Source organism: Dermacentor silvarum, chromosome 5 (assembly GCF_013339745.2).
Source record: "Dermacentor silvarum isolate Dsil-2018 chromosome 5, BIME_Dsil_1.4, whole genome shotgun sequence".
Classification (NCBI taxonomy): Eukaryota; Metazoa; Arthropoda; class Arachnida; order Ixodida; family Ixodidae; genus Dermacentor; species Dermacentor silvarum.
Window position 1 is genome coordinate 130197025 of NC_051158.1, and position 25709 is coordinate 130222733.

At 49.9% G+C, this 25709-nt stretch overlaps 1 protein-coding gene across 1 annotated transcript in view; it reads right to left on the minus strand.

Annotated features, from left to right (window-relative positions):
• Positions 1 to 5300: 5300 nt before the first annotated feature.
• LOC119454426 (glutathione hydrolase-like YwrD proenzyme) overlaps positions 5301 to 25709 on the minus strand; it is a 109689-nt gene continuing 89280 nt past the window's right edge. Inside the window, exons 9-10 of the mRNA XM_037716365.2 lie at positions 24225 to 24319; positions 5301 to 5753 (exon numbers count right to left, since the gene is read on the minus strand). Of these exons, the coding sequence (XP_037572293.2) occupies positions 5498 to 5753; positions 24225 to 24319 (351 nt within the window). The 3' untranslated portion in view covers positions 5301 to 5497. The remainder of the gene's footprint in view (positions 5754 to 24224; positions 24320 to 25709) is intronic.

Sequence of the window (25709 nt, forward strand, 5' to 3'; positions counted from 1 at the left end):
ACTGCTTCCGTTCTGCCTACGGGCACAGGAATTCGCTGTCACCAGAAGTCACGATGTTGCCAGGTTACGACAGACGGGAACAGGACGGCAGCATACCCGGCCGGGTGAAGTCCTGGTGACTGTGGTCCTGAACCAGATGGCCCGTCTCCCGTTCCAGTGGCTGACCTTCGCCCTGTGTCACCTCCGAAAACTCCCCCCCCCCCTACCCACCCTCCTGAAACTCCTACCGCCAGCGTGCCTCACTTTTCTTCCACTCTGGCGCCTGTGTCCTCTTCAGATAGATGACCCTCGGAACTATGTGTTAAACGGTGATTGGACCCTGGGAGCTCCGTGGGTCCTCCTGATTGGATCTTGTTCGGTTTATTTTCGTTGCTTGTGCCACACGTCCTCGAGCTCGAAGATCTTCGACGTCTTCTTTTGCCTAACACGGGGTTCACGTCCACCCATGCACGCTTTTAATTTGGTTTATTTACACTAAGGGCCCAGAATCGGGCATTACATGGGGGGGGGGGATAACAACAACAAGAAACTTCAAAAGAGGTTATAAGCATGAAGAAAGAAACACAAAGAGCAGAAATGTTTTCAGCATTAAGAGATACAGTGCATCTCGTAGTAGCATGAAGTGATGATATTATGATGCAATAGTTCAAGTTCGAGCTGTAACACAATTAGAAGTATACAACAATTATATGACAGCATTCAAAGGTAGTAAGGCACGCAAGCAGGACAACATGGTTGTTTAGAAAAGATCAGCTGGTGTGTCACGTTTGCTCATTACGGTAGGTTAGTGAACCCGATTGTAAAGAAGATAATTCCTTAATGTTGGCAATAGATGGAGCAAGGGCATTGTGCTCATTTATTGATAAAACTAAAGGTAAGCGTAAATATTTTTTGGGCCGAGATAAAGGTGGGTATACCTTGAGTTCGTGGTCAATTCTTGGTCATGGTCAAGATGTGCGCTGCTGAATGAATTTGCATGAAAAAGGACCGTCACGGTAATAAAAAGTGTGATAGAAGGATAATCGGGAATATTTTCAACGTATTACGAGAGGAAAACTACCAAGTGTTTATTTTATGGATGACACACTGTGATAACGAGAATACGAAGACGAGATGAAAATAGCGCCTTCACATTGAATTGATGTCAGCATTTTAGTAAGGTAAGCTTTACGGGGATGTCATATGTTAAAAGCGTACCCTAATAATTGTTTAATTAGCGAATTAAATGCCTGAAATTTAGTGTGTGAATTAGGAAGGCATAGGCAACGCTTTAGAATGCCTAGCTTTCTGAATGCCTTGCTGGCGAATTTTTTATATAATCCTTCCATTGTATAGACATTATGTGAGTGTATATGATATGTTCTAGTAGTTTGCAAAATTACATGTAAGAGAAATTGGATGGTAATTGTTAGCAATATGCTTGTCTCCAGATTTAAAGCAAGAACCTACATTTGCAATCTTCCAGTCTTCTGGAAGACACTCATCTCTTTGTCGTCTTCTTTTCACTTAACAATTCATTGCACTTTCTCGCGTGCACCAAACACATCACAATGGGCCAACTTGAATTAAGGAGTGGGTTAACCTAAATTTGGGAGGACATGGGGCTGGCTCAATCAAAATACAGTGGGGATATGGGGGTGGGCCCACCTGAATTTGAACATGTTATGGGTTTGAGCCAACCTGAATTTGGGGGGTAGGCCAACTTGAAAGTTGGGGTCAGCTAACCTCCATTTGGAGGCAGGCCAATTTGAATTTGGTAGTCGGTCAACCAAAATTTGGGGCTGACATGGGGGTGGGCCAATCTAAGTATGAGGGTGGTCCAACTTAAATTTAAAGATGATATGGAGGTGGGCCAACCTGAATTTGGGGGTGGGTCAACTTGAAATTTGGGGTGGGCATACTTTAATTTGGCAGTCGTTAACGTAAATTTTGGGGTGATATGTGGTTGGCCGATCTAAAAAATGCAATGAACCGGAGAATCCCAGAGCTACCCGATGCGATATATGTGGTTTGATTGCTTCTTTAGGATTGTATTTTGTGAACGTTGAATGAAGACACATTTCGTTCAGTTGTATTGCCTTTACTTTAGATCATGTAGCCGTTGATTACATGCACGCACTCACACTTTCACACACTGCATGCTTCGCCGATACACGGGATCGGCCTTACGGGAACGATAGCGCTAACGCTTATGTTCGCGTAAGGCAGCCTTTTCTGCCGTGCACTGCAACCCGCGGACTACCCATGGTGACGGCCGGGAATGCATTGCGTGACGAGCCTTATGCAATGGAGATATATGAAGTTAGTCTAGGTAGCGTGGGTTTGCCGTTCCCATTGTTCTTATCGGTGCAACTGCAAATGTTAGCTATGTCTGATCTACGATTGTGTGCGTAGATGCACAGATTGTTCTGTTGGGTGCGCAGATGTGCAGATAGTTCCATTGTGTAAGTTGGCGTTCCTGCAGTGCGTTTTCAGTGCTCATGGACGAATCAGTGATACAGAAAGCTTCGCTTTAATATGGAAGAAGGGAAACGAGGGGCTCGATTTTGTTATTCTTAGCCACATAAAGCCAACAGAAAATGAGGCCAAGGGAAGCATAGGGCAAATTAAGTGTGGTTCAAATTAGAATGTAGATACTAATGAATAAAATGGAAATGAAAGTGAACGAAAACTTAAGTTCTCGCCGGCGGGAGCCGAACCCGATATCTCTGCATTACACTTGCATTTCACTACCAATTGTGCTACGGCGACGGCTATCAATTCATCCACTAACTTGTCCATTTATATTCACTAAATCTAGCCCTAGGTGTGTTAGCCAGCGCCACACAGAACCATGGTTGGCGGATGTGGAACATCCTTTTTAGTCCGATGGCGTCACGTAACACGTAATCTTTGGAGAGCAGGCACGTGGCTAATAACCGCTCGCATGCCACCTAATGACATCAAGGCTGCCATCAAGGCTCATCAAGGCTGCCAGCCTTGATTTCATTAGGTAGTATACCAGGGTTTATTAGTCACGTGCCTGCACTCCCAAGATCACGTGTTACGTGACGCCATCGGGCTAAAAAGGATGTTCCACATCCGTTCACCATGGTTCTGAGTGGCACTGGCTAACACACCTAGGGCTAGGTCTAGTAAACATAAATACACAAATTAGTGGACGAATTGATCGCCGTTGCCGTAGCACAATTGGTAGTACAACGCACAAGTAATGCGGAGGTTGCGGGTTCGGCTCCCGCCGGCGACAAGTTATCTTTTCGTCCACTTTCATTTCCCTTTTCTTCATTTTTTAGATTCCAATTTTAACCACACTTATTTTCCCGATGCTTTCCTTGGCTTGGTTATCTGTTGGCTTTATATCGCTTTAATATGAGGGTGATGTGAGGATGGCCCAACCAGAATTTGAAGATGATATGGGGTGGGCAGACCTGAATTTAGGCGTGGGCAAACTTGAAAATGGGGGTGGGGTAACAAAAATTTTGGGTTGGCCAATTTGAATTCAGAAGTGGGTCAATCAAAACTTGGGAGTGATATGGGAGTGGGCCATCCTAATTTTTGGGGTGAAGGCACGAGCTAAACCATAGAATGGTATGCATTGGGAGAGAATTCTTGATTTTATAGCTTTTCTTAGTCGTAGCGTGTCGCGATTTACCATAACAAAGGTGCAAAGCGGTTGGTTGACTAACAAGGCTACGAGTACCGAGAAAGGTTCTGTGAACGTTTAGGGCCTACAACGAAACTGCAACTGCGGGAAAAGCAAAATATCCTTCATGTTTATTACAACGAACAACACACAAAAACCTAGAATGTGCAAGAGATGTGTCAGGCATTATAAAAATGAAATCTGGTCTCTCGCCTGTTATCTATAAGAAAAAAAACTAATGTCGGAACAATTGGCCATCCCAACTAAGTCACAACGCGAGACAATAACTGGAAAGTCGGCACTGTCCCTCTCTAAATGGGGGATGGTTGGAAACCCTATGTATTAGCCTTGAATGCAACTCGGCTGCTTGGTCATGCTTTCGCCTGGATACGCAGTGCCATTTAGCGACAGCGCAGCAAAGTCCCCGTGTGACGCCTGTGTGAATATATATTCCGGCAGGATTGTCTGAATACATGTCTGTATTCGACTATGCCCACCACAGGAGAAATATCATTTTTTTTTTTCACTGAAGACTGGCACATACCCAATGACACAGAACCAGTGAACCTAGTTTGCATCGAAGAGGTTTATGGAATAGCAGCACAAACCCAATTACACATAGCTAGCGAACCAAGTAGGCATAAAGGCACTCATTTCAGAGTGGCACATATCCAGTGACACACACCCAGTGTTCCAAGTTGGCATGAAGCAGGTTTAAGAAGGTGCGACTCAACTTTCGGCACATACACAGTGGCCCAAGTTGACGCTAAAGAGGTTCAATGAAGAGCGGCTCACGCCCAGTTGCATATGCACAATGACCAAAATTGCTATGAAAAGGCGCATATTGATTTGGGTATATGGAAGTGGTGAAATAGTGGCGCTATCACGCAGTTCGTTTTGTATTTCCCGGTCTGTCTTCAAGGGCAACTACAAGAAGCTTCATCAATGGTGTATATAGTTGCTAACACTTCTGTCGGCCATTTTTAAATGCGATCTAAGACTTTCATATTGGCAGCTTCTGTCTGACACCAATATTTGAAAATAAGGCAATTAGTTTATATTAAGTACCTTACTTTGCAAAACAAAAAAAAAATACCGCAGACGAGGCCGCGTGTTTCTCAACACCACTGATTTGTTTTCAGCCCCTCGAACACTGTTGTTTTAATACATTGGTGACGTTTAGCTTGGCACCCTGTATATATATATATATATATGAATATGTAAATTTACTTCTTTGTTTATAATATTTTTTTATTTTTATTTATTATGCATGCGTTCTTAGGCTTTATAATTTTTGATGTTTTGTTTGTATGCTGCTCTGCTGTCATACCAAAGCCGTCGGGTCCCCAGTCAAGCTCACGAATAATTTGTAACATTTAAACTACCTTTTTATGTGAGTTAACGCTAAGTGTCCTTATCACGTTGACTAAATCACCATAATGTACGGTCTCCTTTGTCTTGAACCTAGATATAATGGGAAAGTGGTGCTTTTGGTGCACCAGCCCAAAGAAAACCTAATGTAACCAACTGGTAGAAAAATTATTGTCACGTATGTGAATGACTTGAATATTCCATTGACTCAATTCGATCCAGCGTTTTAGATCTGAGACGGTGTATTTTATGCCTTCACGTCTCAACTAACATTTATATCGACGCCACGCCGCCCTCCATGTGGCGAATGTTACGGTAGCCAAAGTCGCAGTGTTTCAAATAACCCAAATTGAAGAGGAGCGCTATTTTTATAACAGGAATACTTGCCATAAGGTGCGGTATTGAGTAAATTCAGTCATACACCTCAGTAATGCAAAGTGGCAACGGCAATGTCCGCGCAAATGGGTCCCACTACAAGTCCTTTCAACGCCCTAAGGCCGATCCGTTGATGCGAGGTTCGACACCGCACCAGGTGGGACCGTCGTCGGCATAATGCTCGCCTGCGACGGTATTTCTGTCATCTTCCTTGGCACACCATAGCGACGCCTTGGCCATTATGTTGGCGTGCCCTGCGCCATGTGTTCGGGGGTCTACGTATTTGTCCTTTATGCTATGGCCCCGATTCTTGAGCGCCTGCAGCACGTCCTTTGGATATGTAGCTTCCACCAGAAGAGGATCACTGCGTTTTAGAGGAAATACATAAGTTTGAAAACTTGCACAATGTTAGTAATTATTACTCATCATCTATAAATGCGAGTGTTGGTGCGATGTCAGAAAAAGTAAAAAATAGGCAATAATAAAAAGATATTCTGCATGTTTACATATGGTTTCGAGTCATCAGCATAATTAGGTCAAAATTATAGGTCTGACTTCTTCCTTCTTTTGGTATATGCAGAATCTTTAACTAACATACTCTATTTTCCCGTACAATTATCACCGTATATGGACGTACAAATACTGAGTCGTCGTAGTAGCAATTGGAACCAAGGTTTACGCTAATTTTACGGCACTCGATGTTCTCTGTGAAAAATTGAGAGTAACGTACTTCTGCCCACAAAACTAATTTATTTCAGAAAAGCCACAACTATATCTTGAGCGCATTATAACAGGGCATCCTGCATAAAATTGCCTTTCGCCCTTTTTGAGCTAGACACCTTTTTGTGCGTGCCGATGTGTGTGTACAAATTTAGATGAGATGATTCAAGAGTGACACGGTATTTGAGGACATCCTAAATTTGGCCAGTCGTGGCAATGCGGTTTCACCTTATCGTATAAGGTGCGGTATTGGACTTGGACTTGGAAAACTCAGCTTGAGCTGAATCACGCCTCAATCACCCACTTATCTTCACTGTATATGTAGGAAGACGAGGAGTTGTTTCCTGTCTCTGTAAATATCCTAGTATACTTGCTGGGCAACCTTCTGTGGCAATGAAGGAAAAGCTACAGAGGCAAAGTGCGCACGAGAGAGGGCATTTCTGAAAAAAATGTTGCAGTGGCTTAGCTCGGCTATGCCAGGATATACGTAGCGTTAGCAAAGGTTCAGCTGATTATTCTTAGCTTTCCTGGTTGTCTAGATTGTCAAGGATTAGCTTGATTGTCATGCTTACTGCTGCTCCAATGACACACACAATGACACACAACTCAGCGGCGTCAAGTCTTTCATGTGCCATAGTCTTTCGCACACGTCGCACACATATCCAAACGAATTGTTTACGAAGTCTGTCTGGAAGGTCCGAGTCGCACTGGCGCTTTCGCTGAGTTTCACAGTATATTCAGTCGATCGGCGAGCCTTGACGTCATCGACGGCGTTTTGTTGTTGCTGCAGGGGTGGTCGAGCACGTCGCTCAGCCTCCTGGCGCCGCTTTGCTAGACGTTCGTCCCTTTGCTCCAGTGTCTCCGCAGCACGTTTAGCCTTCTTATGTTCATTCCTCCTACGCTCAACCGCTAATTGCCAGGCAACTACTTCGGGATCCGATGAGTCAAGCTTCTCCGTTCTTCTGCGCTGTTGAGCGGCATTTGCGCTCTCTTTCTCCATGGCTATACCACACTGGCAAACGCCAGTCAGAAGCGCAGCGGCTCCAGCGCAGTGTCAGACGGCGACTGCACCGCGAGCGAGCGCCGGCGCCAGTGCGTCTACCACGGCTACGACGTCACTCCTCTGGAATGCGCAGACCGGAGGCGGTGAGTCGCGCGCGGCGGCGGCGGAGTGCGCGAGAGGTGCCGGCTCCGGTGCCTCCGGTGCGCAAGCCGTGTGACATCACTGATCCTTGCGCATGCGCAGCACGGCTCTTGATGTGCCGCGCGAAACGGGCTTGGCTAGGCCAGTGTAGCTAACGCTACAAAATGTCTCACATTTGCTGCCCCGTTAATTAAAACTGGTGAAGAGGAAACATAAAGACCTTGTATACAACTGCTAAATAAGACAAACATACCACTGACTGTTCAAGTGAACTTATTACGCTGCTTCTCTACTCCTCGTCTGGGCCAACGCGATACCGTCGCATGTGGAAGCAGCGTCGATTCACCGAGCGTCTGTCCCGAGAAACCAAAGGCGCTGCCAAACGCTGCCGGACCATTTGACCTGGTAACATGTGCAGAAGCAAGACCCCCGTAGCTTTACTTTTATTGGCACACAAAGTTATCCGCGAGTAGAATTCACCAATTTTTTCTTGTAAAATTTATAAGAAGTTTTTATTCTGCTATAGCTTGTTGTGTGTTATAAAATTATAGTGCACGGTATCATTCTTGCTCTAACGTCGGATGTCCATAGCAATACGTCGTCATTGGCACCTATATGTTGATTTATCACACATTGCATCACCGTCAAATAGCGATCTGATCAACAGATATTTTTAAGGCACAATTAGCTAAAGAAGAAGATAGCGCACCATTCACTTCTTAAGGCAATACACTTACGGCACTTCTTACGGCAAAAACTGAGGTGCGGGAAAACCCGAGGTATCCGGTCGTTGGGTCATCAGGGAGAGCTTTTAGAACCTATGGGCGCCATGCTGAAGGTACCAGGAGAAGGTAGTTGCCTCGGAGTGGCGAGAAGTTCTTTAGAAGAATGTCGTTATGCAAGAAACACGACGCCAATCCTCGCCTGAACACCTTCGGCACAACGACAGTCTTGCCTTCCAGCTAGTCTACAAGGCTCCTTAATTCCAGGTCGGTTTGTTGTTAGGCTAATTCGTCGGCACTGATGGGTCCCAAGAAAGTGTCTTCTTTCTGGTCGTCCTGTGGCGGGGCTTCGACGCACCAGCCCCTCCTGTGATATACGAGAGCAGATGTAATAAAGATAAACACGATTATGTAAATCATTTCGCAGGGGGCGCGAGACAAGCAGTCAGCGTCAGAGTGCTTCCACCTGGACTCGTAAACGACGATGACGTCGAATGCTTGAAGTCTCTAACTCCATTGGGCGAGGAGACCTGAAGGATCTTTCAAGTTAGCTAGCCAACACAAGGCATCGTGGTCGCTCACAACTTTGAAGGGTCTGCCCTAGAGGTAGGGGTGAAACTTTGATGTAACCCAGATGATTGCGAGGCACTCCTTTTCTGTTGTGGAACAATTTGCTTCCGCCTTCGCCAGCGACCGGCTAGCGTAACTTACAACCCTTTCGAGTACGTGAGTCCTCTGCACAAACACGGCGCCGAGTCCTACGCTGCTTGCGTCGGTGTGGACTTTAGTATCGGCTTTTTCGTCGAAATGCGCAAGTATTGGCGGTGATTTCAGGCGTCGCTTCAGTTCTTCAAATGCTTCGGCTTGCGGCGTCTCCCACTTGAACTCCACGTCGGCCTTAGTGAGGTACATGAGTAGCTCGGCGATCCGTCAAAAGTCCCTGACGAAGAAGCTGTAATAGGTTTACAATCCAAGAAATCTACGCACGGCCTTCTTGTCGGCGGGCGGAGGAAAGTTGGAGATGGCGGCAGTTTTCTGAGTGTCAGGGCGCACTCCAGGCTTGTTGATGACATGCCCTAGAACAAGAGCTCCTCATCCGCGAAGCGGCACTTTTCTGGCTTCAACGTGAGTCCGGAGGTCTTGATTGCTTGAAGAACTGTTTCAAGGCGCCGCAGGTGTTCTACTAAGCTTGAGGCCAATACAACGACGTCGTCCAACTAGACGAGCCAAGTCTGTCACTTCAAGCCTGCCTGTATTGTATCCATGACGCGTTGGAAAGTCGCAGGTGCTGAGCAAAGACCAAACGGCATGACCTTAAACTCGAAGAGTCCGTGTGGTGTTCTAAAGGCAGTTTTTTCTGGTCCCTTTCGTCGGCTTCTATTTGCCAGTAGCCGGTTTTTAGCTCCATCGACGAAAAATACTGTGCGTTGTTGAGTCGATCCAAGACGTCGTCTATTCGCGGGAGAGAGAGAGAGAAAGAGAAAGAAAGACAAGGAGGTTAGCCAGTGTGAATACCGGCTTGCTACCCTGTACTGGGGAAAGGGGCAAAGGGAATAAAAGATGATAGAAGAAAAAAAAACAACAACATTGAAGTAAGAAAATTTGCGCAATAACGCGACCATACGCGCTACAACGTTCAAAGCCGGTCGCACAAGTCACAAGCCTTTAAAAATATCAGCAGAGCCCTTAAGGCCTTGAGTGCCGAAGTCCGTCTACACCAGTGTCCTAAAACTTTTTCTTCTGTGAGGGGGCGATTGTCCAGTTTTTCAAGCGCAGTCGCGAGCACTTTTCTTGCCACATTGTAGCGGGGACAGTCACAGAGCAGGTGCTTGATTGTCTCCTCGCGGCCACAGTTGTCGCAAGCAGGGCTGTCAGCCATTCCAATGCGGAAGGAATAGGTGTTCGTGAATGCGACGCCGAGCCACAGGCGGCACAGAAGTGTTGCTTCCGCTCGTGGTAACCCTGGTGGAAGACGGAGTTGCAGACATGGATCCAATCTGTGGAGGCGTGCGTTGCTGAAGTCACTGGTGTTCCACAGAGTCTGCGTAAGCTCGCGTGCGAGGGAACGAAGTTTTGTGGCTGCGTCTGTGCTCGACAGTGGTATGGATACAATAGGGGCACCATCGTGGGCCGATCGGGCAGCGTCATCCGCACTGTGATTTCCCGAAATTCCGCAGTGACCTGGTATCCACTGGTAGATGATGTTGTGCCCCTTGTCGGTTGCGTGATGGTGAAGTAGTCGGATGTCTGCTACTAATTGTGCGTTAGGTCCGTGGTTGAAAGGGGACAGCAGGCACTGGAGAGCTGCCTTCGAGTCACAAAAGATGGACCATGACTGTGACGATTTGGGGCCAATAAATTCCAGAGCAGCACGGATAGCTGCGAGTTCTGCAGCCGTCGATGATGTAATGTGAGACGTCTTGAATTGGATGGTCACAGATTTTACGGGAATTACCACTGCTCCAGCTGAACTTTTGGAGGAGACAGAACCGTCCGTGAAAACGTGGGTGCGTTCTCTGTGCTTTTCATGCATGAATGAAAGCACGGTTTGTTTGAGGGCGAATGACGACATGCCCGTTTTCTTTCTGATACCGGGAATTACAAGAAGGGCTTGGATTGGATGCTGGCACCACAGTGGTAGAGATGGTCGTGCTGCAGGCGTGAAGTTCGACGGTAAAGTTCCATGGCTGGCGGCAATAATCCTGCTAAACACTGAACGAGGTCGAGCGGCAGGAAGGGAGGCGAGATGATGCGATGGAAGTCGGGCGAAGTGCCGGATGTGCATCCTTAAAGCATCGACTTGAATGTACGTAGTGATGGGGTGATCATGCGCGATGGCTATTGTTGCTGCCGTGGATGCACACCTGGGAAGGCCAAGACATATTCTCAGACCTTGAGCTTGCACAGACTGGAGGACCCGGAGGTTGGTCTTACCGGTCCCACTCAGTACAAGTAAGCTATAGCGTAGGAGACCCAGGAAGAGTGCATTATAGAGTTGGAGCATCGCCCTCACAGATGCACCCCATGACTTTCCCGCGAGAAATCTGAGAACATGGGTTACCATGGTCAGCTTCTTTTTTAGGTAGGAGATATGAGGACTCCAGGAGAGGTCTCGATCGATTGTCACTCCTAGAAAACGGTGCGTCTTCTCGTAGATGATTGGCTGTCCATTAATTTTGACAACATATGGTCTCATTGCTTTGCGCGTGAAAGCGACCATGGAGCACTTCTCCGATGACACCTCCAGACCTCGTGCTCGGAGATAACCTGATGTAACTGTGGCCGCTTTTTGGAGTCTGGCGCGCACCTGGGGACGCGTAACTCCTGATGACCAAATGCATATATCGTCCGCATAGATCGACACGTGGACGGATTGCGGAAGGGAATGAACTAGGTCGATGAGCGCTAGATTAAATAGAGTGGGGCTCAAGACTCCACCTTGCGGTACGCCACGGTAGGTGTTGTGCTGCGATGTCATACCATCCTCTGTTTGCACAAAGAATGACCTGTCCTTCCAATAGCTGATAATCCATCGAAAAACAAGGCCACCCAGGCCAACATTGCCCATAGCGTCCAAGATGGCTCGATGAGTTATGTTGTCATAAGCGCCTTTAACGTCCAGGAACATCGCCGCTGACAGTCTCTTTAGGGTTTTTTCGTGCTGAACCGACGAGACAAGATCTATGACGTTGTCTATAGAAGAACGTCCGCGTCGGAAGCCTGCCATAGCGTCAGGGTATATCTCGTATCGCTCTAAGTACCACTCCAGGCGTGTAAGCACCATCCTCTCCATCACCTTTCCTAGACAACTGGCCAGGGCAATGGGACGATACGACGCCACGTCTAGAGGTGATTTGCCTGGTTTGAGCAGAGGCACAAGGCGGCTGGACTTCCATACAGCAGGAACCACTCCTTCACGCCACATATTATTGTACACGTCCAAAAGAGCTTGCCGAGCTGTTTGACCGTGGTTGGCAAGAGCTGCGTACGTCACCCCGTCAGGTCCAGGCGATGAGGAACGTCGGCACGCTGCCAATGCCGCTTGCAACTCCTCGGTCGAAAACAGATTGTCCATACGAGAATCCCTCGAGATGGGAACGTCATAGGAATCATGCGCGGTGAACGAGGATGGTTGGCCGGCAACCTTCAAACAGAAGTCCTCCGCTACGTCGATCTCTCGGCGACCTTGGTAGAGAGCCAGGCATTTGAAGGGGTGGCGCTGTTGCGGCGATGTTCGAAGACCGCGCACCGTCCTCAATATATATGACAGGGGTTTATGGGGGTCAAGGGAATCACAGAAACTCTTCCACCTTAGAGACTGCAGTAAGTTGATCCGACGCTGGATCTTCTTCTGTATGCGTCTCGACTCCCTTAAGTCGTAGATGGACTTGGTGCGCCGGTAGCGTCGTTCAGCGCGACGGCGAATTGCTCGGAGGCGTTCCAATTGCGCTTCGAATTCACAAAATTTTGGTGTAGGCCTAAAAACGTTTGTGGCCTTTTGAGCAGCGTCATTAATTAGCTCCTCGATGTTTCCAGGCACACGGTTCTGAGAATTTTCACACATCTGCTCCATGAGGAGTGTGTATTTCGGCCAGTCGATGCGTTGAACTGTGGTGCAGTGTGACTTGCCGATGCCTTCGACCTTAACATATGTTGGAACATGGTCACTACCATGCGTTTCGTTGTCCGGGAACCATTTCACACTGCTACTGATGGATCTTGAAACAAAAGTTAAGTCCAGGCAGCTGCTGTAAGTCAATCCCCGCAGTAAAGTGGGACTTCCATCATTTAGGCAGCAGAGTGCATGGTTCGACGCGAAGGCTAGTACATGTCGTCCTCGGCCATCCATCTTTAAACTTCCCCATAGCGGATGATGCGCATTGATGATGCGCATTAATAATCCATGGTCCAGGTGTCGATTTTAAAATTGCACTTAGTCTTGCGTTGTTAAATCGGCTCGAAGGTGAAATGTAGGCACCTACGAGCGTGAGTGTGACGTTCTTGCATTTTACGGTCAAGCATACGTACTGGTTGTCGTCATCAGGTGCCACTGGGTGTAACACATAAGTGAAATCACATCTGATGTAAACGATGACTTTGCTGCGGTCGCTACAGGTGCCAGACATGAAAGCTTCATATCCTGATAAACGGATCGCGCTATCAATGTTTGGCTCACAAATAACGATGATTGGAAATTTGTTCTTAAAAACAAAGGCACGAAAGTCCGAAATGCGGGACTTAAGGCCACGGGCATTCCACTGGAAGATAAACGCTTCCTTGACTTGTTTAAGGAACGAGTGCAGAGGAGCAGCCATGGTGCTTCTCAAGACTGGCCAGTACCGGATTCAGCGCATCCAGTATCTGAAGCGCACCTCGAGCCGCCGGAGTGTGTATGGACGTCAGGAGAACACGGAACGTGTTCATAAGGGCCCTTATCATGGTGACAACTTGTTTGTCGTCTTCGTGGCTGCTGTCCGAAGGTGAAGTATGATTCGGCGAGCGTGCGCCACGTAGCTTCTCCGCTGGTTGGTCTAGCCTCGGCAACGGAGGCCACTCTTCGCGTGAGGCAATGACATTCGAGACTTTCTGCGTAGGATCCTCGCTGCTAGTATTGCTAGTTGTCTGTGGAAGTGTGTGGACTGTCGGCGGACGCGGTGCATCCTTATCAATAGCAGTGGGTTTCCTCGAAGATCTCCGGCGATGTGAACGCCGGCGTCGCACCTTAGCGGCAGCCTCCCTGTGCGACGAACCATCCCTGACCATTTGCGTCAAGACTTTCATCTCCTTTTTCACATGTGGGCAATTCTTGGAAGATGCGTCGTGAGAGCCTTGGCAATTGGCGCACTTTTGGTTTTCTGCACGACAGGCGTCGGAGCTGTGTGACCCAGAGCATCGTGAGCACACGGCTGTCTTTGTGCAAACTGCACTAACGTGTCCTATCCTTTGACACTTCCGGCACTGAAGCGGCTTTGGCACAAAAGGCCGTACTACTTGTCGAAAGTGACCGACCTTGACGTGTGATGGTAGGCTGTCTCCTTTGAAAGTTAGCTTCACGCAGTTCGATTTCCCTAGGCGACGGGCTTGCAATATGGCAATTCCCTCTGTCGCCGGCTTGATGAGTATAGGCAGGTCGGCATCGCTTATGGAATTGTCTACATCATACACAACACCGGTCGTAGAGGTAGGTTCATCTTATTTGAAGCAGCGTACGTTGATGTTATCCAGCACATTGACGTTGTTCAAAACATCTAGCGCGCTGCGGTCTGCGACATCTATAGCGAGAATGTTCTTACGGGCGTTGATTCTGACATCTTTGATCTGACCCGGAGCAAGGGCCTCGAGCGCCACAGATGTAGCTTGACGGTTGAGCCGGTTTATGTTGTCGCTAGCAGCCACAGTCACAAATAAAATAGTGTGCTCCGATGACTTTCGCGTCGGTATCACAGTAGCCTTACTTGCGGAAGGAGATGTCCTGATGAGTCTTCTCTTTGCTTTGCGCTTTGCTACGGGCACGAAGTCACTGTCATCCGAGGTCTCATCACTGGTCGGTGAGTAAATCACAGTGTCACTCGGGTGACTAGACCGCTTTCTCGGCGCGGCCCCTGCTGAAGTCGAAGGGCCCGGCACCCCTCCAGGTGACTGCACATCCATCGTCGTAGTTATGGGAGCGGCGTCTCCCACAAAGTAGCTTGGAATTCGCAGAGACAGAAAAGCAGCGTTCCATACAACAAACACTTCGTCGTCGTCCCTCGCGGGAGAGGGACCACGAAGAAGGACGTATACCCTCTCGCGGGAGAGGGTATACGTCCTTCTTCGTGGTTTTGTTGAGGCGACGATAATCGACGCAGAAATGTAGGGTTCGATCCTTCTTCACTAACACCACGGGGGATGCCCACGTACTCTTGGACGGCTGGATGATGTCGTCGCGTAGCAGTTCGTCGAATTGTTGCCTTATTTCCTCGCGTTCACGCGCCGAGACTCCGTACGGGCTCTGACGGAGTGGGCGGACATATTCGTCGGTTATAATGCGGTGCTGGGCGACAGGGGTTTCTCAAATTTTATATGTGAGGGCATCTTATGCTCGGGGCAGTGTCCGTTCTGTGGCGTCCGCACCCATACTGCGCATATGCGACTCTCCCTCATTCTCCTCTCCTACGCAGGTGTGCGCTCTCCTCCTCCCCTCTCCGCCACAGGTGTGGCGCAGCAATTCATTGCATATAACTCTCTCTCACTCTCTCCCTCTCTCTCTAAGGGTACGCCGGTAGGCGGCGCAAATGTCGCGGCGCAGTATAAAGCGCGCGTTCACTGTGCTTCCGTCATTCTCTCTCTGTGCAATGATGTGCGAAACGCCATGAACAACGTCAACGTCGGCGCTAGTTGCAGCAGCAACGCCACCGCGACGGAGCAGAGGAAGGCTCGGGAAGCCGAACGTAAACGTCAGCGTCGGCAAGCGGACCCCGAAATTCGGGCCAGGGAAGCTGAACGTAAACGTCAAAGTCGGCAGGAAACTTCTACGGAAGCAACACAGACACGCGCCCTTCATACTCGCAGAGGACTTCAAGGTTGACATACTGACAACCGATTGGCTGGTGCAGCACATGAAGGACATATACTCTTTGCGATGCATTTCCCAAGATCACAAGCTACCCACCACCATCAGGGGAACGCGCATAGATCGGGTCTTTGCAAATTTCAAACTCGACCTTCTGCAGCAAGACCCATTGAAGCTACACTTCACCGACCACAAAGTCATCGTCTTCAAGATACCGCGCGCACCGACGCTGGGAATCACGTACGATCTCTAAATAAAGACGCAACAACCCCGTACAAACGTCTCCTCTCTTCTCAATACATTCTCTCACTCTAACTTTCATTGGGTTGTGTTGCCAAGTGAAATGAAACGGAAACTCGATGTGCACCCCCCGCGATGCTTTCGCTTTCGCTCCCACCATGGTTTCCCGTAGGAGGAGATGATGTGATTTTTTTTATGACGACGAGAAGCAGTCCTTGTACTGCAGGAGCAGGGCATTTAGCTGTTCTTTCTTATGCTTGAAAAGGTTCTCATTGACGTCGAAAGCTGATTCAGGTACTACAGTCGTCGTTGCAGGTTCTCTAGAGTCCGCGAAGGCGAAAGCCCTGCTTGCTTGTACTATTTCATCAATGTAGGCCACCGTGGTGCCTTTGTTAATGGGCGTGTATTCGTGGGTGAAGTTTGTGAACATCACTCTTGCTTTTCCTTCACGTAGCTCAGCTATGCCTCTAGCGACGCAAATCTCACGGTCGAGCAGTAAATGATGATCGCCCTCGACGACGCCCTCCATGTCTGCAGGTACATCGGTACCGACGGATACCATTACGCTTGAGCGAGGCGGAACGGTGGCTTCTTCCTCAAGCACATTGAAGCTATGGTAACTGATGTTTCTATCTGGCGTTGTCACTTTGTGCGTTGAAAGCGTTATCGACCTGCACCTGAAGTCGATGACTGCTCCATGTTGGTTTATAAAGTCCATGCCTAGGATAACACCCCTGGAGCAATGCTGCAGGATTACGAAGCTCGCAGGGTAAGTACGGTTGTTAAACGTGACTCGCGGAGTGCAGATTCCAGCCGGCGTTATTATCGGCCGCCCGCTGTCCGGATTTGGGCCCTGGGCAGGCCGTTTTCACCTTCAACTTGGCGGCGAACGGGCCACTGAAGACGGAATACTCGGCTCCAGTGTCGACGAGAGCGGTGACGTTATGACCATCGTCGGTAGACCACCACCTGGTGTTACAGTTAAGTCGTGGCATCGGATCAAGGCTGCGTCGGCTTGCTCCGCAGCTGTGACGTCGCGTCGGCAGATCTTTCGGCGGCGAAGTGTTGTCGACAAGGCTCTTGCCAGGCGGGGTGCTGATATCTAATAGTGATGATGCGCGAATCGTCGTCGTCGGCAGGGGAGGATCTTCGGTATTTCGTCGTACAGCAACCACACCTTCATCGGTTGTTGTATAAAGGGGATTTATTGGGGTTAAGTTGCAACCCGGCGTTGGTCAAGCAAGTGAGTACGTGCTGGAGGCGGAGCAGGTGCGTTGCGAAATAAGGGGCGAACACCACAATGTCGTCAAGATAACAAAGACAAATTTTTCATTTGAGGCCACGCAGAACATTATCCATCATTGTTTCGAACGTAGCAGGTGCGTTGCAAAGTCCGAAAGGCATGACGGTGAATTCATACAAGCCGTCTGGTGTAACAAAGGCAGTTTTCGGGCGATCGGCCTCTGCCATCGGAACCTGCCAGTAGCCTGACCGCAAATCCAGCGAAGAAAAGAACTCGGCTCCCTGCAAACAGTCCATAGCATCATCGATGCGTGGTATTGGGTAGACGTCCTTCAGTGTGATCTTGTTCAACCGTCGAAAATCAACACAGAAGCGGATGGAACCGTCTTTCTTCGTGACGAGTACCACGGGAGAGGCCCATGGGCTCTGTGAAGGTTGAATGACGCCCCGACGAAGCATGTCATCGACCTGTTCTGCAATGACGTGACGTTCCGTAGCAGACACGCGATATGGTCTTTGTCGCAGCGGTGAGTGAGAGCCAGTGTCGATGTGATGCTCGACTGTCGATGCACGGCCAAGAGATGTTTGCGCAACGTCGAAAGAACGATGGAAGTGCTGAAGGAGTGCGAGAAGTTGAGATCGCTGCGAATGTGTCAGATCGTCGGCGATGAATGGGCTGAACACATCTGTCCATGCTGAGTCGGCTACGGAGAGGGCACTCAGTTCATGAACGGCAGTAGAAGGCATTTCGTCGAGGACGGAGACAATTCGGGTTGAATCAACCGACTCGACGTAACCAAGGCATTCGCGGCGGAGCAGTGATAGCGGCGACGAAAGATGATTGCAAATGGGCATCGTGCTGACACCGGCGGCGAGGTCAAGAGCTGCAAAGGGCAAAGGAAGCGCTTTTCGGGTAACAAAGTGATGAGAGGGCATGAATAAGACCGTCCCGTTGGATATAGCACTACACGAGACCGGTACGAATGCTGAAGAGCACGGGGGAATACAGGTGTCTTCTTGCACGAGAAGTTTAGCGGCAGGTTGAGCATCGACCGAGGCCAGGTCACCAAGGTGGGAAAGTTCAATCTCAGCCCGAGTGCAATTTATGATGGCATTGTGGCGTGAGAGAAAATCCCATCCTAGAATAACGGCGTGGGAGTACGATGAAAGAACTATGAACTCAATCGTGTATAAAACGTCCTTTATGGTTATACGGGCTGTACAAGCAGCGGCAGGGCGAATGGGTTGAGCACTTGCCGTTCGAAGCGACAATCCAGACAGAGACGTCGTCACTTTACCAAGCAAGCGGCAAAACCTGGCATCCATAACTGAAATAGCGGCACCGGTATCGACGAGGGCGACTGTAGCGACATCTTCGACAAACACATCAATGACATTGGCAGGTAAAGGAGGAGGACTTCGGCATGTCGACACTTGCGCAGTTCTTGCCTCAGGAACTGCGTCGTCTAGTTTCCCTCTTCGTTAGAGACGGGTCGCTGACGCATAGGGGAAAGCGATCGGCGACGTGGGGAGGGTGACCGGAAGCGTTCGAAGCGAGGACGGCGATCAGTCTGGGAGCGAGGTGGTGATGGATCGAAGGGTCCGTAAGGCGCACTTGGATCGGGCGGCACATAGGACGCTCGTCGATCGTCATCGAACGCCTGCGATCGGCGGCGGCAGAACCTTGCGACGTGACCGGGATACCTGCATGCAAAGCATATAGGCCGATTGTCCGGCGTACGCCACGGGTTAGCGACGGCAGTGCTGGCCCAGGGAGCGGGAGGAGGAGGGCGGTGCACAGGCTGCTGGAAACGTGGTACGGGCGCACTGCAAGGGGCCATTGCAGCAACCGCAGCATAAGTTAACGGTGTAGCCACGGCATCCTGCTGGTGAACCGCTGGCAGGGCTTTCGTGACATCTTCATGGATCACATTACGGAGAGGAGACGGCAAAGTGCTGGCAGACTCCGGAGTGATGGACACCAGAGACAGCTGGCGTGCGACTTCTTCGCGGACGAAATCTCTTTGATTTGGGCTATCAGGGAGGCTTGTTCGGGGCCAGTGGTCAGGCTGCAGAGTGACGCCGCATTAGGTGTGGGATGTCGCCTTGTCAGAGCTCGCTGCTTTCGCAATTCATCATAGCTCTGGCACAAGCTGATAACGTCACCAACAGTGCGCGGGTCCTTGGCCAGAAGCATCTGGAACGCGTCATCATCGATCCCCTTCATGACGTGCTTAATCCTTTCCGCTTCCGTCATGGCAGCGTTCACACGCCTGCACAAATCGAGGACGTCTTCTATATAGCTGGTGAACGTCTCCCCCGTGTCCTGTGCGCGTGTACGCAAACGCTGCTCGGCTCGGAGTATCCTGACGGCGGGTCGGTCAAATACTTCGGTAATCGACGTCTTGAACGCCGACCACGTTCGGATATCCCTCTCATGATTCCTGAACCAGAGACTGGCGACGCCCGCAAGATAGAAGGATACGTAAGCCAGCTTGTCCGAGTCATTCCATTTGTTGTGGACGCTCACCCGTTCATAAGATGACAGCCACTCTTCAACGTCGTTGTCGTCGGTTCCGCTGAAGATGGGAGGTTCCCGCTGGCGAACGGTGCCAGCGCAAGGGACGGGTGACGATGGAAGAGTCTGCTGGTCGGCGTCCGGCATGGCAGAGGGTAGCGTCCGCGAACGAAGTTCCAGGATGGTAGAGTGGAACGTTACCCAGCACCTCCACCACTTATAAAGGGGATTTATTGGGGTTCGTAGCGACAGCGGGTCGTAGGATGTACCGAGCCCAGTCCTCTCGCTCGAGCTTCTGCTGCGCACTTGATGCTGCCGATGCTGCTGACTCTGCGTCGACGTTCGTCATCTTCCTTACAGTTGCTTTTAGTTTCCCGGATAGGGGCTCACGAACCGGCCCCGGGCTGGGCCAGTGTATGGTCGGCGCTGCGGCGACAGGTAGCGTCCTGGTGACGGCGAGCGTGAGGGTCGTCGTGGTTGCCACTGGACTCCGGGGAGGTAGTCGGCGATGACACGTGGTCGCTCGTCAAGCTGTGGACGTGGCGCGTTGACGGCGAACCTTCGTAGGCCCATATGGGCATAGGTGGTAGACATGGCCGGCGTCCTCGCAGGGATAGGAGAGCGGTCGTTGGTCGGGGGCGCGCCAGGCGTAGACGCCTGGCGCGCCCCCGACCACCGTCAATGACGTCACGGTGCATGCGCAGTAGCGCGAATCTAGCGGGCGCTCGGCGGAGCCGTATCTGTGTCGGGTGAAGCGAGCGCGCACCAGCGCCGGCGATTAGTGGGAAACGCGAGGTGACATCATCGTTCCCTGAAGTTTTCAACACGAAAGTGTTTTATTCCGGGGTCCACCAAGACTTCACTGACGTATTTCCGTCACGGAAATACGTCATAGAACATAATACAAAGAAAGAAACCAGAAGAAAAAGTTCCACAAACATGCAAAATTTGGGAATCGAACCCACGACCTCTCGGTCCGCGACGATAGATCGCCGAGCGTTTAACCCATTGCGCCACAAACGCATTCGCAGGAGCTACACAGACGCGCCTTATATATCTAACACTCCTCCGTGTACCCGCGCTCTTGCTCGGGGCGGTGCCGCCGCCTATGAGCAGAAAAGAGAAGTACTGCATTATGACACTAAAGCCCGGGATACATGGAGCGAACTTTCTCGACGAACTTCACGCGTCAAGTAACGACGCGGCGACACGACGCGGATGTTTGCTGTGTTGCAATACATGCGGCGAACGCCGCCGCGCGTTGGCCGCCGTGTTGGCGGCGGTCCCGGCCGCCCCGCTTCGAACTGAATTTGGCGTTGTCCTTGTAGAATTCACTTAGTTGGAAGCAAATGACTGCGTAAACGGCTTTCGCTTAGTCTCAGGCCGCTTCGACGACAGAGTATTATGGATAACCTTGAGTAGTTTTCGAGATCGCTTCTCGTTTCGAACGCGTCTAAGCCTAGCGAAAGAAATATCCGATGCCAACGCCATCTATCGGGGAAGTCGGGAGATAGGCATGACGACAGCATGTGGCCTCTGAGATCAGAAGATTTCTGTTGAAGGTTGTTGTAGAGAGCTTGCACTGCTTGTCTGTTTCCTCGCAGATCAGCGGATATGGGATGTACAAATACAACGCGATTCCTGAGAGATCATACTAGGAACTACTCAATCGGTGCAGAGACATGCAGACACGGCAACACCAACGCGATTGCAGACGACGCGAAAAGGCGCGCGCGCGCGAAACACACAGCATGCATTGCGACCGGAACTAGTGCCTCCTGATTGGCTGTCGTCCACCGCTGCGCGCTAGACGCTTCCGGCGGCGGCGTTCGCCCGACGAAAATGTTTGGACAGGCAGATCGGCTGCGGACGGCAAATTTCTGACGCCGGCCGTCGGACGTTCGCCGCCCGACGAAGTTCTTCGCTCGGACGCCGGTTATTCGCTCCATGTATTCCGGCCTTAACGCGCACCGACAGTGAACGCTTCGGTGGTCTCAGTACTACGACGCCTCGATGCCAGCATTCGAAGGGACGCTGGCATCAAGAAGCACTACCAACGCCACCTAGGTGGCGTTCACCGTACTCAGCACAGCGGAGCGTGGCCTCCGCAATTAGCTCTGAAAATGTTTCTGAAGTTGATCGCGGAGGCTGCAATTACGACGCGCTGTACGCGCTGATTTGACTCGGTGACAATTCAGTTACGTGCTTGTCTTGCGCGTTGTATTAGTGTGTCAGTTACGTGCTTCGTCTTTCGCGTTGTGCTAGCGTGTGCAGCGTAGTGCAGCTTCATATGCACGACGGTTGCTCATGGTCATCGACGTTGGTAGTCGTGATGGAGGAGACGTGCCACCAGGCGTCAGCGTGGGTGCATCAACGCCTAAGGGCGCTTTAGCCACAAAACACCAATAGACATTATATATCAATGTGCAATAAACATTACACTACTTCTGTGAAGACACGTTTCACTTTCGTGTTCTATACCGATTCCTATATAAGAGGGATCAACCACATTTATTTCTATGTACGACAGATTACGGCTAGGCATAAACAGCTTCTCCGAACTATGGCACTAAAATGTAAATCCCTTGCTGAAATGGTCGAGAAATGAAATTTAAGTTTAACCACCGCGAATGAAAGCCGGTGCGCGGCGGCGGCGGCTTTCATCGTTCCCCGAAGTTTTTTCTATCTACGACAGATTACGGCTAGGAATTAACAGTTTCTCCGAACTAAGGCACTAAAATGTAAATCCCTTTCTCAAATGGTCGAGACAGGAAATTTAAGTTTAACCACCGCGACTGCGTATACTAACACAAAGGGCGGACTAAGCCTTAACTGCCACCTCGCACAAGGTTGTGGAAACTGGTAATCTATTGCGCAACATTTGTAGATAGTATTGACATAACGGCGCCCCTTGTCCACCTGTCTTAGATAAAACCGTGGTCCTGGAAACGCTGAACAACGCGTAGCCCGCTGTATGCTAAGCGCATTCCGCATGAACATTCTTCGCAGCACGTGACTGCAAAAGTGAAAAATATAGTACGGAACATGCGAGTAAAGTTACAATTCTCGCACCCGATAACTTACATGAAAACCTCAATTTTTTTATTTAATGGCGAAGAGTACAGCCGGCTTTCTGAGCGAAGTTCCAAAGCCTATGAATGACATTTCCAGAACTACAACATTTTCTCTCCGTTCTCAGTTTCTTATTGTTTGAATTGGTTATCAATTCTTACGCTCCAAAATTCCTCACTCTGCTAAAATTCCAACATCAAAGGCTAGGTTTTCAAAGGGTGGCGAGAATTCTAAATCCTTGCTTTCTATTGTCCTGAACACGTTGAAGTCAGTGTAGTTGTACACAGGTGCCTTTAACAAGACGAAAAACAGTAAAGCAGACGAAAAAAAAACCGATTAACAGGTGTTATTAGAACGTTTTAGCGTGTTCGTTATTCCGGTAAACACAAGTGGACTGGGCGTTTTACCGGAGGAGCGGAGGCGCAAACGCGAATTTCCTGCACGCTAATAATGACAAAGCTAGTATTGCCTTTTTCAATACTGACTTTTCAAAAGCTAGCAAAACATATTTAATATTGCTGGGAGAAAGTGCATTTTACTTCGCCGCTGGTGTAAACATTCGGCGAAAATTTACATCACCCGCGAAGTAGAATACACTTATTTACTGCAATATTAGCTCTGTGTTTGTCTCGTCGAACTCTGTGCCACCAGGTGGCTGCATCGTGCAGGACGTTCACGTTTGCTATTCTGCTAATCCGGCAAAACGCCCAATCCGCTTGCGTTTGGCCACATACTATACACGCTAAACATCTCCATTGTCTTTAATGAAGTACAGATGTGTTTTATTGCGAGAGCAATTATATGGACACTCGAGGCGCATTTCTGCCGTCGGCGTCGGCGTGAGGTTCCGTATAAGGTCCTCGGGAGACAAAATCATAGCCGCGTGCCGTGTGCTCTATGTGCGAGTGAAAGCTTGCGAGGGTGACCGGCGACAGCGGCTCAATCTCGCGCCCGCAAGGGCGGGAAGCTGGAAGGAAGCGCCCGTCTTCCAGTCGCGCGCAACGCTCTGGAGGGAGCGTAGGGAAAGAGGGGGGGGGGGGGGGGGCGTTTTACCCGCGCCGCCCGAGCGACCGCTGAGCCATAAGTTTTCGGGGCGAGGGCAGGGAGGGGCGTTACGCGTAGTATAGTAAGCCGCGCGCTCCCGCCCAGGCGGCTTTATCTTGAAAGCCATCTGCGGCCGGGGCAGGCTCCTTCCTCTCTGCGCTGTTTTCGCGACTTGTTCGCGTTGATGCGAGCGGCGGGACGAAGGTCAATTCGCTCGCTGCTGCTGACGCGCTTACTCACTACAGCATTTTGACAGCGAGTTTTCGCGGTCATCGAGTGAGATGCGCTCATGTTTGCTTGTGCGCGCGTGACACCATGCTTGTCAATTTAGCTACTATGCCTATATTTGCAAATTTATTCGGCCGATAAAACTACTATTCTTACTTGTATAGCTGTCCACTAGTTTGCTATCGCAATCGATCCTTCGCCTGTCGAGCGAGACTGGGACACTTTAAACGTGTTTCTTATACACCGGAGAATGCAGCTGACGATAAAAGTGCAATTATATTTAACGCAACTTCGTCAAAGGGAAATTGAAATTGCATTGCCGAAAAACGCCAGATATGTGCCTCTGTTCTCACTCAGGATGGGTTCTATTAGGAGAGCCGAGCAGAAAGCGAGGCCGTGCCAGGGACTCTTGTGGGTCCAGACCAAGTTCCAGCATATTCAGCAACAGCTGCAGTGAAGAAAATAGAGCACGGGTTACACGTGGAACTTACTCGACGCCACATTTCAGCTTTTTGCAGAATGGTCGTCTCACTGGAAACGTGCGAGTTGAACATCACAGTTTGCGTTTATCTGTTTGCACTAGACAGGTTATATGTTTGTGATCTCGTAACCTCCAATGCAGAGATGGCCATGGGAATACTGGGCTACGCTCCACATACCCTGACCAAACATAAATCTTCTTGCCGCGATACGGGCGGCAAGACATCGATGTCGCAGAGGACTTTTGTGCTATGATCGCCGACCAAGATACTCGTCCAGATCCTCTAACCCGAGGTGACGTCCCCCATTCCCGGGATTGCCGCATGGACCTTCCATTTACAATGGAGGAGCTCGAGGCGGCACTAGCTCTCTGCAGGCGCTCTTCATCTCCGGGTCCAGATGGTATATCATACCGAGCCTTGTGCTATCTTGGAGAATCTGCACGGAGAGAATTGTTGAGCCTTTACAACTCCTCATGGCAGGAGGGAAACGTTCCTGACGAATGGAAAGTAAGCCGCCTGGTGCCACTCTTGAAGCAGGGCAAATCCCAACTCGAGCTCACCTCTTACCACCCAATAGCGCTGGCCAGCTGTGTAGGCAAGGTAATGGAACGGATGCTCCTTGGCCGCCTAGAATGGTACCTTGAACACTACAAGATTTATCCGAATTCCATGGCTGGTTTCCGACGTGACCGCTCTTCCATCGACAATGTAGTTGATCTCGTTTCGTATGTTCAGCACGAAAGGTCCCGTAAGCGTTTATCTGCAGCTTTATTCTTAGATGTGAAAGGCGCATACGATAACGTATTACATGAGTCCATTCTCGATGCTCTTGCGACGGTTGGCCTAGGTGGTCGAGTCTTCTTGTGGATTGCAAGTTACCTATCTGCAAGATCATTCTTTGTGTTAACTGACGATGGCCCGACTACGCGACGCTATACGAGCAGAGGCGTTCCTCAAGGCGGTGCTCTCAGCCCGACGCTATTCAACCTTGCTCTTCTTGGACTTGCTGAATACTTACCAACTACCATCAAGATATCAATATACGCAGATGACATCTGTGTCTGGACTTCGGCAGTCACACGTCCTCAGATACGTGCGCGGCTTCAAAGAGCAGCAACTTTGACAGCGAGCTACTTGTGTAAACAAGGTCTCAGCATATCACCAGAAAAATGCGCACTAGTGGCATTTACTCGCAAACCAATGACGCCTTATGTCATCTCAATCAGTGGGCGGACCATTTCCTATGTCAGAACCCACAGGTTTCTTGGCGTAATCATTGACCGAGACCTCTGTTGGAGCCCACACGTGGCCTACATGAAACGGCGCCTGACAGCAACTTCCCAGTCGTTTAAATAC